Source organism: Stylophora pistillata, chromosome 6 (genome assembly GCF_964205215.1).
Source record: "Stylophora pistillata chromosome 6, jaStyPist1.2, whole genome shotgun sequence".
Lineage (NCBI taxonomy): Eukaryota > Metazoa > Cnidaria > Anthozoa > Scleractinia > Pocilloporidae > Stylophora > Stylophora pistillata.
In genome coordinates, this window is record NC_142524.1 from 14,457,075 (window position 1) to 14,469,574 (window position 12,500).

At 39.1% G+C, this 12,500-nt stretch overlaps 3 protein-coding genes and 1 pseudogene across 3 annotated transcripts in view; 3 read left to right on the top strand and 1 right to left on the bottom strand.

Annotated features, from left to right (window-relative positions):
- The window catches only part of LOC148728395 (uncharacterized), an 11,192-nt gene extending 2,958 nt beyond the window's left edge, over positions 1–8,234 (top strand). Inside the window, exons 2-3 of the mRNA XM_088762949.1 lie at positions 1–193; positions 8,029–8,234. The exon at positions 1–193 is cut by the window's left edge and continues 110 nt beyond it. Coding sequence (XP_088619075.1) covers positions 1–193; positions 8,029–8,199 — 364 coding nt within the window. The 3' untranslated portion in view covers positions 8,200–8,234. The remainder of the gene's footprint in view (positions 194–8,028) is intronic.
- Positions 1–12,500, top strand: part of LOC111340704 (uncharacterized) — a 185,804-nt gene that overhangs the window by 66,259 nt on the left and 107,045 nt on the right. The window lies entirely within an intron of this gene.
- Positions 778–3,471, bottom strand: LOC148728396 (uncharacterized). Its single transcript, XM_088724571.1, has one exon. It carries the CDS (start codon positions 3,127–3,129, stop codon positions 1,240–1,242), a length of 1,890 nt encoding a protein of 629 aa, XP_088580697.1. The 5' UTR covers positions 3,130–3,471; the 3' UTR covers positions 778–1,239.
- On the top strand, positions 3,535–6,123 carry LOC111326290 (uncharacterized; annotated as a pseudogene).

Genomic DNA, 12,500 nt, shown 5'->3' on the forward strand with positions numbered 1-12,500 from the left:
TAATGGTACTCAGGGCCCTGCAGGACCATCTGGATTACCTGGTGCTCAGGGTATTCGTGGACCATCTGGGTACAATGGTACTCATGGCCCACCTGGACTCGGGGCCAGTTCCTGTGCTTACAAGACTTCAGCCAGCTCTGGTATGACGCCACACACGTTCGTGAGACAACAGGTTCAAGAAACGGAACCAATCGTAAGTTACAGATTAGCTCAATATTGGGTACAGAGGAAATGATAAATAGTTCTTACTAGCATTTTGTCTCCAAAACATCAAGCTCGTACGCCAGACAAAAACTCTTAGTGACGGAGCCAAACGTAGGTCTAGGATCACCTCTTTATATTTGAATAATAATAATTATTTCAAACCTTACTGAAAGAAGATTATTAGAAGGTTGCTCAAATTCATAAAAAGAACCAAAGAAAATTTCATAACCGTTGAAAATTACAAACTAACACGGAGAAACATTTCTAAATCTTCTCCTATGTTACGGCATAATGTTACTGGCAGAAAGAATACTAAACTCTTACACATCCAACTACCTTAGTGAGTAGCACTTCCCTAGTTAATTCTTACTAAGAAGCAGCTCCTGTCAGAAATACTAACAATAAATGGTCCTTTCAAAACTTACTTAAGGTGGCTCGATAGTCTAAAAATGCTCATTTTGGCAACAATTTTACCAACACTTAAACTTTAAATCATATCATTATACTTGTGCCACAAACTTAAATAGGTCTTACCCATTACTTTCCACTAAGTTAGGAGAGCATTCCATAAAATTCAGAGGAGCCACACCATTTATTCTAGCCACACCCAATTCCGAGAGACAAAAATAGGTATGTTTTTTGGCAAAGATATCTCTACTCTGCTTTATGCTATAGAGCTAAAACTTCAGGTGCTTGTTGTACTGTATCACAGCTGTGCAATGACCTACTTTGAGGTAAGTACTATGTTGCATTCATGAATTAGCTCTCAACAAAGAAAGACCAAAAAATAACCCTGACTACACTTCAATTTACAAGGCATAACCCATGAGTGAGAAGTCCAAACACTATAAAAATAGGTCATTGCACACAGCTATTGACACTTGAGATGCTGTGAAAATTTGATCTACTTATCGTAAATATTTTTTGAGATATTATTGTCACAAGGTTTCAAAACCTCTGAAATACGGAAAATTAGAAAATAGCAAATAAAGTTCACAAGATCATTGGGCAAGCAGTCAAGAGTTGAAAACAATGTTAGAAGGCACCAGCACCATACTGTTGTCCTTCTATTGCCTCTAAAGTGTCACTGTAACCTTTTTTGAAGTTTCTGATCTGTTTTCTCCTTTTTTTGGCTTGCTCAGAGCTTTTACGGCGAGAATGGCGAATTCGATTATGATCTTGCTTTCGGCAAGCTTTGATGCAATGAAATCCTGGGTCAATTCCCAGGTTTCGAAGAACTAAAATGATAGAAATAGTGCCATTGTTAAAATGTGAGACTGCCAAGAAGGTAGCAAGTTCCACCACTGCTAGCCCAGAGTGGGTTTCCTTTGTAGCACGCTGCCAGATAAGGGCATTGATGGCCTCATTTTGGTTTTGCGTACCACCATGTAGACAGCGTGCAAGCAGACTTTGCTCACTCAAGGCTTCAAAGGTGGGATAGATGGCATTAGCCACAGCCGTTGGAAGGGGATGGTTATGTCTATAATCAGAGGTCCCCTGTGCAACATCCCTTTGAAAGCCACACCATGAACTCTCTCCAGGGGGGCACAGGTCGTGATCTGGGCTATCATCAGTTGACTGTGTATGATGCCAAATTGCCATTACAGCATTCTCCATAGCTTGGATATCATGAGTATTGTTCCTAATGGCTTTCCCATAATATACTTGCAGTTTATCAATGACATTGTCTGTTAGCCTGCCCCTTCCGCCAATTGACTTTCCATCTTGAAGACGTGTCTGACCAGTTCTCTTCTTCAGTGAGCGAAGTCGCGACCCCAAACGTTTCTGGACATGGCCCACACATTCCAATTTTCTTACTTCAACAGGCCCATAAACGGCTTCTTCAACAATAAGTTTGTGGGATTTACTGTCTCCATCCCCAAGAAATTCTGTATAACGAACAGAGTAGTTTTGAACAGACCGTTCAAATATGGCAAGCATTCCAGAAGCATCCATCGACCCCGAAGAACCAAAATAGTTTGCCTGGCAAAGATGCTGGTGTCCTTCCCACCACTCCTGAAACTCAACAGTTCCTTCTTTGCTTCTCCAAACCATGCATTCCTTGCACTCTTTGGACATTACTTCCACATCGAGAACTTTACCAGTAACTGTGGATATTGCAGTGACGACCCCATAAGCTGAAGAGTACCCCCTTCTTCTCCAAGTTCCATCCCCTGACACTCCAATGTCAAAGACCCCATCTTCTCCTGGCTCATAAAATTCTTTTGCCTCTTCAGCTGCATTTTGCATGCTCTCCTTGGCTACAGTCTCCGCAGAATTGCGAATTGTGGCAACATGATCTCGATAAGAGTTCTCGTTCATGGGCGGTAGCATGTTCATCACCGCAGCGAATTTTACAAGACTCTGGTGTCCAATTCCAATGTTCCTTGTAGCAAGGACAACTCTTCGGTTGACTTCATAAGCCTGACTCCCTTCGATTTTAGCAGAGGAAAAAAACCTCTTCGAGTATTTGCACTTTTGGGATGTGCATTTTAGCACAAAAAGAGTAGCAAAACCCATCTCGGCGCTGCAATCCTCCTCGAACGTGACGTGGCCATATTTACACATCGGACACCAAAATGACTCGAAGACTGAAGCAAGTACAGAGATATCAATCAAACGAAAACCCTCTATACTTGCCATCTTTTCCTCCTCATCGTTTTCAGGGTCTCCAGAATCGCTAGACTTATCGTCCAACTTTCTCAGGGTAGCAGGCATCGATTTAGTACGATCAGAATTCCGTGTGATGTTTTTCGGAATCTTTTCATCTTCGATATCGGTGATGTCTGATTCCTCGCTTTCTTTCACTGATTCCTGATCATCAGTTCCTTCCATTTCTTCAGAATTTCTTTTCTTAGTATACTTGTTGCCTGTAAACCTCCTTTTTTTTCTTCTAACGTTCCTAAATTTCCTTTTTGGAGGCATAATTCGCTTCAACTCTCAGTAGATAGATCGTAAACAAGCGAACACGTTTTTCTCATGCCAAGTACGTCATGTATCAGCACACAATGTCCTCATTTAGGGCCTAACTATTTACCAGGCCCCTGAAATCTATTCTGGTCACTCCTGTGAAGATTTCTTTGAAATCATTGGCTTTTTTTGGTGGAAAACGACGCGTTAACAATGCTGGTTTCCATAGCAACCGCTCAAACAGATCCAAAAACAGTTGAAAAACATACAATAGCCATGGGAAAAATTACAAAAGACTTACTTTTCTTGAAACTACAATGACTGTTGGTGCCCAGAAACTTATTTCCAAAAATATGAAGTTTTATGATTTTTTGGCCTATCGAGCCACCTTAAGACCGCTATAGATTACAACTCAGTTAGCCAAACCAGAGTTAATAGAGGGAACTGGTTATGAAAGCCGGGGAACTTCAAACGATAAGAACAATGGGAGCCCTCTGAGGTTGAAGGTACAAGTCACGTGATCGCGAAGGTGCACACATTCAAAACAAGATGGCGGATGGAGTAGACGATCTCTTGCTATGTGGAGACGATTTTGAAGTTATTTTAGACATTTTAGAAGGTGAGGAAACCGTCAATCAGTTTGTAGCAACAGTTAACAATGAAATTTCCAATTGTGCTAATTTACGTGTCTAATTTCTTGCTACCGACTCAAAACGTTCGCTCGGTTATATATTTGTGGCATGGCAAGTTACTCGAGTCACCCGAAAAAAATTTTACACCCAAAAATTTTACTTAGATATACATGTCCCACTTGCAATGACTGATCAGTGTTTCTGTAGAAGCTAAGAATATGTTTTACACTGAATGTCTCGTTTAATATGAGAAGTACTTGCTGGAAACAGCTCTGAGTTCGGAGTATCACATTGAATTTTAGCTGGTTGTAGCAATATGTTGCACGAATCGTAATTTTTCTTTGTTTGTTGTAGGTCCAGCAACATGAAATTATCTGCAAAGACTGTGGGAAAAAGTATAATTCAAAGGAGGTTATGAACGACACAGAAGTTTGAAACACAGCAGCCTTCACGAAGGATCTGTTCAGCCTTTGAGTGTCAGCATACTTTCTGAGGTTGTGGCTTCCGCAATCAGGAAAATAAATAACATTGAATTGTTACAAAAAGCTTGAGGGATGAACTAAGCAAGCATTCTTTTCAACAGCCAGAGGAAAGAAGTTTAGAAATCACTAGTATAAAATCAAGGTATGATGGGTTTTTTAAAGAATGGAGACTTAGTGAAGTTTTTCAGAAATATTATGCAACAGTTCCTGTGAAGTCTACACAGTTCTTCACTGGACTGTCATGGAATGCTGCCACATTATTGTCAACTAAAGTTGCCAACTGCCTCATTGTATAACTTTGGTGACAATTATCCCACCACTACAGTATTATCTGAGTGGGAAAGCGCTGGCTTGCAATACCTAGGAGGCTATGTGCTGCACAATTTGTACAAGAAACATGCAAGAATCGGTACTGTGGAGAGCCAGCAAGCTATGGCAATACTAAAGGCTGGCAAACTTGACTGTATCAATGATTCAAAGCATGCAAAATCTGATTTCGAGTTTGAACCGTGGTGGGCTATGGTCAATTACAGAGCCAGCTCAGAAGATTTTTGTAGTAGCAGAACACTACTTCCGCCAGCCAGCTCCAAAAGTGGTTTCAGAAGGAATTGAAATTGTTACAATAACTCTCAAAGCTACTAGTGATAGTGATGTTCTTTCTAACTATGGATTGATCATAACTGATCAAGGATGTTTTGCATGGCATCATTACTTTGTATGTAAGGGTATGCTCATTCTCCTTCACAGAGGATGTGAGTGAGAAAAACAAGATCAAAATGAAGCAAACAGAGGGCAAGTCTCTTCGCAAGGAAATGAGTCAGAGTTGCTAATAAAATGAACAAGGGAAGCAAAGTTAAAGCTCTCCATTTACATTTAATTTACTTTTGTGAACAACAAATAGCAAAGTTGTTTACAACATTATTAAAAGAACCTAATTTCTAATGTTTAGTTCCAAACAATGTGACAATGCCAAATTAAAACTTTCTCGTGTGAATGTGGAACTTCTTGTAAATACAATCATAGCTTGTTTGAATGGAATTTGGAGGGTTATGGAAAACTACTTATGAATTATTTAGTTCAGAAACATGTTATCCCGGTAATCACTGTTTGATTGTGAAAAAGTGGTCTGTTATTTAATACTGGCATTTGTGGATGGCGTGCTAATGTTCTTCTCAGTTTCACATTAAAAAAAAAACACTCCCTATGCTTTCTGTCATCTTACATTTGTAGGACTGCAGAAGCAAGGCTACAACCTAATTGGCATTGTGTAGTTTCAGAAAATGTCCATACTCCGCTTAAGGAAAGGGTTGAAAATTCTTGGGGATGTGGGGATCTCAAAGGCCAAAAACTTCAAGGAAATGTATAAACCTTAATTGCAATTTCCAGAGTGTTCGGAGGGGGTCTTAAGAAAAATGCCTTCTGTGGGGAAGGTATGGATAATATTTATAGAAGTACATATGGCAAAAAAACTCAAACCTCCCAAACGAGGTTTCTAGTTTTAGTCACACAAACTTGACTTTTTTGTTGACCCTGACAAACCTAGAATTCCAATGAAATTTCTAACAAGCAAACTGAAATTCTTTTTCGCCTAAATACAGTAGCATAGCCAGACTCTGGAATTCCACTCATGTGCATCCTCAAAAGGGACTCACCCTGCAATTGTAGTTGTCTTCAACAGGGTGGTGCATTTTTTTAACAATTGCTCTATTCAGCCCAGTGACTAGCAAGACACAGGTCAGGAAAATTAATGATCAAGGGAAAAAAATTCTTCTTTTTTTGTCAGGATATTTAAAAATTCTGTGGCAGTCATACTAGTACACAGCATTTTTACAGTTTGACTTTTTTTTGGCATGACAACTTGGCATTGGCAACCTGTTCCCAAGATTTCTTCCTATCTTTCCTTTCTTTGGTATTGCCACTGACATGAAATGGATCTCTCTATTCTAATAGTGTTAGTATTGTAACTAAACTGATGAAGAAGTGAAACCTGTAACAAAATGTTGATGATTAATATGGATGATTTAATAACATAACCACAAATGACTTGGAATAATTTGAGTAAGGAGATATTTGTCATAGATTATCATTTTAAAAAAATCCAGCTGCCTGTGCACTGATCCTATCAGCCACATTTTATTATTTCTAAACCTGTCGACAAATAAAAGGCATGAATAATAATTGGAAATAGCTTTCTTTTAAAATGACGGACTGAAAATAAGGCGATACTTACATATTTCAATATCCTCGGGTTTGAAGTGTTTCTCGTAAGCGTGTACTTTGTCGTTTTTTATCTGCTCCCCGAAATCCTGGTCAATTTTGCGTGCTTTTATTACTTCTCCGAGCCAGTTGCTGCGCCATTTTCGATGAGTCTCGTCTTTCGCGATAGGCAGCTTAAAAATTCCTATTCCCTTCGATCGTGTGCACGATCCGCAGCCAAGGACGGAGCAGTTGACCCCTGGCATTACTTATGAATCCTCTTAAGAAAATATTTCAGTTAGATTATTTCTAGATCATCCGTAAAAAAAGAATAAACTCGAAGCAAGCCTATACGCTGGTCACAATCTTCATATTTTGTGCACCTTCGCGGTCACGTGACCTGCCATAAACCAACACAAAGAGTTCCATCGTTTCAAGTCCGCCGGCTTTCATAACCAGTTCCCTCTATTAACTCTGCGCAAACTCACTACTCCTTCACAATTTTTCAAGTATGCCAGAAAGGCCCCCTATTAGCACAGCGTTTTAGACAGTTAGGCTCTTCCGACTACAGAAACTATTACTCCTAGATGACTAAGTCCTTATGTACATTCACAGCGTTTTCTAGAACATTCGGGAGACCTACAACACACTCATCCTTGTAGAAATTTAATTACATAATGTAATAGATTTTCTTGAACGTTTTGTGGTGGCGCAAAAATTGACAAATTTTAACCGATAGTCGTAAACAATGTTCACCATAAAAAAAATTCTGATGACAACAATAGATTGATATTAAATGGCCAAAATTTTAACCGTTAACCGCAAGAGCCATCATTCCACTGAGACCCTCTGACTAGGCAAAGGCGTTCTATAAATTTCCAGAAAATAATAATGGACAGTCATTTCCCATAACACCGAGTCATAGGTGGCGGAGCAGGGGGAGCCGCTGCCCCTACCCCAAACAAAAATTTGGTTGGAGGCAAAGCCCCCCCTGGCCAAAGTGTCGGAGATATTGCTAGTGTGGCATTAAAATTGGCCAAATATTCATTCTCGTGATCTTTTCTCAAACTCTCTAACAACTGCAGCAATTTTCCATTTCACTAGACAGCGTGTGCGTGTCTATATATGAAGTTAGACATAATTTCATTTCTCTGTGGAAACCTTATCAAATGCTAAGCTAAAAGAATTTAGACTGTGGCAGAAAAATTAAGGTAAACCACAAATCGATTGCGGACGCATTCGAAGATTGCAGAGATTTGCTTGTGCCAGCGATAACGCAAAGGGTCTTTCGGAAAATTTGGGCCATAAATTGTATGGCGGTGGGGGGACAAAAAATCATTACAGTTTTGGGTTTCTGAACATGGTGAATGCATTTATGATAACATTATTTAAAGACGGAGAAGTCAAAAGATAACCGTCAGCTATCCTCACATAACAAAAAATGTTACAAATTTGAGCATTTACTAAGAGGGGATTTACATACTTATAAAAAGCAAAAAAGGTTTAAATTAGTCTTGCGCGCATCGAAGTCTGACGTCATTTAACATTATCATTAATCATCATTATTTTGTCAGCATCATTACCGTTGTTGTTTATTTCGGCAGAATGGGACGTTTATTGGTGTAAACTGTGATACAGATGATGCAAAATTTGTTCAATTATCAAGCATCGTCTCAAGTGGCAAGAGAGTCTACAAGTGCAAATGCGAAGGTACCCTAACAAGTGGAGTACCAAAGATGCATTGCTACATCCATGACTGGGAGTGTCAGTCCTGAAGGGGAAAACGTAAAGCCATTCGTGTAGTGGGAGTCTTTGCATAGAGGTTAATAGAGTTGAAATAGAAATGAGAGGAAGTAGAATTTAGCTTTTTTAATATACTACCAGCTTCCCTCCATATCATTTTTTTTTGTCATCGCTGCGTTAATTTTTTTCAAATGTGTCCAGTCGTAGTGATAATGAGGAGCAAATAATGTTTACATGAAGTTATATTTGCAATCAATATTAAAAGCCTATTTTAGACCCATCCCGAAGCCATTATCGCAACAGTAAAAGTGTAATCATATTGTTTAACCTGATAACTTTTTCTTAAACTTTGTAACATTCTTGATTTTCCAACATTGCCCCAGACTTCTCGATAAACGTTTTTCCCTTAACCACAGTACTCTCCTCTTAGGTTGATTCCAAGATCGGATGTACGTTGTTACTGTTCACCCGTAACTATCGTAAAGAACGTTTCGTCTACTGACATGAAGAAATAGTATTTTTATCATCTTATAACAGGATAAACCCGGGAAGAACTATAGAAAGGAAAAATGTAACTTCTACTTTTAGATTTCGCTCGTTACATTTATCGCAAATAAAAGATACCCACTAAAAGCGTAATAAGCGTATTTGATATATTCTGTGTACCAGTATCGTTGACTTACGGTTTTATCATCATAAGAAGAAAGTTGTTTCAAATTAATGATAGCCGGCAGTAGCATCATAGGACAACCTGGTACTCAGGGCCCTGCCGGGCCATCTGGACCACCTGGTGTTCAGGGCCTTCGCGGACCATCTGGGTACAATTTGTACCCGGGGCCCAGCTGGACCCGGGGTCAGTTCCTGTGTTTCCAATATTTCAGCAAGCCCTGGTATGACACCAAGTCCGGCCTCTAAACAAGAAGTCCAAGTGACGGAACCAAGCGTAAGTTGCAGATCAGCTCTACGTTGGGTACAGAAGAGATGATAAATTGGTTTTATTCGCGGCATTCTATTTCCAAAACGTTTCTTGGTTGATGACATTTTCAGCTTCAAACATAGTTGTACCAATGTCATCTTGCTGCATAAATCCGCTTCTTTACGATTTCTTTGCCTGATTTTTGGTGAAACAAGTTTTTATTTTTATTCAAGAAGTTTTCTCAGAAATAGCGACGTAAGATAAATATCGCAGTACACGGCTTAAGTCAATATGCAAATTTTACCTGATAATAAACGCTATCAAAAAGAAAAGCAAGGCAAAATGGCCAAGAAATATCTCGAAGCAAAAGCGTGTCTCAAAAAGCTAGTAAAATCGAAAAAAAGTGAAAGCGACTGACTATCAATGGAATAATTGTCTACTCGGCCTTAGGGCCAAAAAATTCACGTAGCGTTTCGTTATAAAATTCTGAAAGTTCTGTGATTATAAAAAGATATTGTATTGAAAAATATTTCTGAGAAATTTTAACACTTAAAATCTCCTAGCTGTTCCAGCCCATTGTAAGTCTGCATGTTACGTTGACGATAGCAAACTATACCTTTCTTTTCGCTCAGCTGAAATAAGCTGCGCATTCCGCCTTTTGAATGAATACCTGAGAGAAATCTGCAGATGGTGCTGCCAAAATTCTCTACTAATTAATCTGGAGAAAACCAGAATCTTACTTGTGGACTTGTGGGAGTGCCGCAGTTACTGCGTAAATTCCCTCAAGTGACTATCTCCGTTTTAGGAAAGGATATAACACCAGTTCCTGTGGCAAAGGACCTTGGTGTCTTCATCGATCAATCCTTAACTTACAACGATCATGTTGCAAAAACTACCTCTAATTGTCTATATAAATTCAAGTTATTACAGATTAGCAGGGTAAAACACCTTCTGGACAGAAATTCTCTTATATTGTTGATGAACGCTTTCGTTTTTAGCAGACTATTATATTGCTCAACTGTATGGGCTAACACTTCTCAAGGTAACGTAAAGAAACTCCAACTAGTGTAGAATTTTTCTGCGCGTATCGTGTTAGGTATTAGGAAATATGACCGCATCTCAGAAGGCATAAGATCCTTTAACTGGCTTACTGTTAAGGATAGACTCCTTCTTAATGATGCCGAAATGTTATTTAAATAAAATTTCATTCAGCTTACTCGTGCGCGGTTTGTGGCCATTGATTCTCTGTCAACTTTAAATGGCTTCCTATGACTGATTACTGAAGAGCGCATTCAGAAATTCAGTAATTTTCCCCTCAATTTCATTAACAAGTAATCGCAATGGGAAAATGATGATTGCAAATTTGCTATGAAATGCGATATTTGGATTTTGAAATACTGGTGATTTTTAAAGGCGTTCCCTTAGCTCAAGATTATTAATAAATGAAATGGTCCCGTTTTAGACAATGGGTCCTCGTAAAATTAAGGATTAATATCACTTGTGTTTTCAGAAGTTGCTGAAATTGCCCGAGTCGCTTCGGGTCTCGAAGCACCGTTCTTAGACTAGTCAAACTGCCAAAATGGCGCGGCACGTTCCGGATTTTTTTTAAATTTGTGGTTTGCTTACAAAGATTTAATGTGTCAGCCTTCTTAATTACAGAAGCTGTGCAAAGGAAGACAAATAAGCAGTTTCCGCAAAGAATACTTTTTTATTAACCAAGTGCGTGGGCCGTACTGAGGGTTATTGGCCCAAAATCATGGCAGTACTGAGCGACCGCGGCGAGGTCCGTAGAAAAACGACCGAGAGCCAATATTTCCCAATACAGCACAAGTAAGCGATGCTACTTAATATTTTATCATGGCGTTCGGGAAAACTTCTTTAATTTTAATTTTTCGGCTTTCGCAAATAAAAATACACGGCTTATGACCGCTTCCGTGGAAATGGTCGATATGGCAAGGTCCAGACCAAGTAAGAACTAATCAGAACGCTTGGATTTACCTCAAGACTGTCCTGCCATATAGTAAGTTGTTATAATCTTAAAACTCGAGGTATTTTCGTCAATAGTTTATTTTCTCACTAAATCTAAATCTAATGATTCTCCGTTAAAAAATAGTTACCATAGGGGTTTTCAACAGGGTGGGGGTGAGTCCTCTTACAGTTGTATCTCTGCTTTTCAGTGAAACACTCTTCCAAGATAACAAAGTCCATATTATCTAATGAACAAGTTTTTAAAAGTGTTATTCTCTTGGCCGAATAAACCGCAAGAAGGGAACAATAAAATATGTTTTTGTAATTGAAATATTTCGACCTTGCGTGACAAACGCTTGAATGTATTGAACTTATAGCAGTAACAAACTGCTTCCTTCTTCAACGTCTTCGGCAAAGAATATTTGACCTGCCGTTAAGCATGATTGATTCGTCCTCTTTCAAGTCCACAATGAAGCTCAAGTTTACCCTGGAACTTTCTTAAAACTTAAAGGTGTTCGAATACGCAAAGAAAAACAGACGCCCTCCGCTAGATTACGGAATGTGTTATTGTAAACAATTCCGCCATGAAAAATTGATGAGAATTTGAAACGAAAGCAGGGTTAAAAGCCAGTCTGTCGTTGTTAACCGTGCAAGGCTAGCTTACTGTATGGATTTCCTGATCGAACACCATGCTAACTTTTAAAATGTGCTTGGAATTCCGGATTTAACCACGGGGTACTTGATTGTATTATGTCGTAACGTAAATGGTGATGTTGCGATTTTCACGAGGTTCAGCCTAGTTTTTCTGCGCGGAAATGAAAAGCCCCGAACTAATTTTTATATCCTCGAAAGCAACACTATTTCCACTTATTATGAGCTTAACCTGAACCAATTCTAAGTTAACGCTATACCGCATGGTGAAAATGATAATTGAAAATTTGCTACGAAATGCAATATTTGTATTAGTAATTTTTAAAAGCCTTTCCTGATCTCAAAAATTAAATGAAATGGTCCCGTTTTAGACTTAAGCCATACCTCAATCCTTCCTATGCAAATTTGTCAAATTGGTACGAGCTTGCTCTCTTTCACGCTTTTCACGAGCAAAGTTCATTTGCCACTACTCGGGGCACTAATTTCCGCCGTTTCATGGCTATCGACGCTCGTTTCAGTTTTTGTGAATTTTCTAGGATAAAGGAGCCAGTCTGGGGAAAAAAGCCTTATCACTTTTCTAAGTTCGCTATAAGGCATCTCTGACTGAAATATGAGGATAGTCATTTTTCGGTCGATGAGCCACCTTTCCTCTCATGCGGTCTTGAAAAAAGTCGCTCTTAAGAAAACGTTAACCAAGAAGGCTGCCCCAATCATGTTAGAACGGACGGTAAAGGAAATATTTAACAATGTATTAGAAACATCAGCACCAACTTGTCGGGCAGGCTCATATTGCCGCTG

Bases quoted from the DNA above. Each gene is read 5' to 3' on its own strand.
- LOC148728396 (XM_088724571.1), bottom strand. From the start codon at position 3,129: ATGCCTCCAAAAAGGAAATTTAGGAACGTTAGAAGAAAAAAAAGGAGG.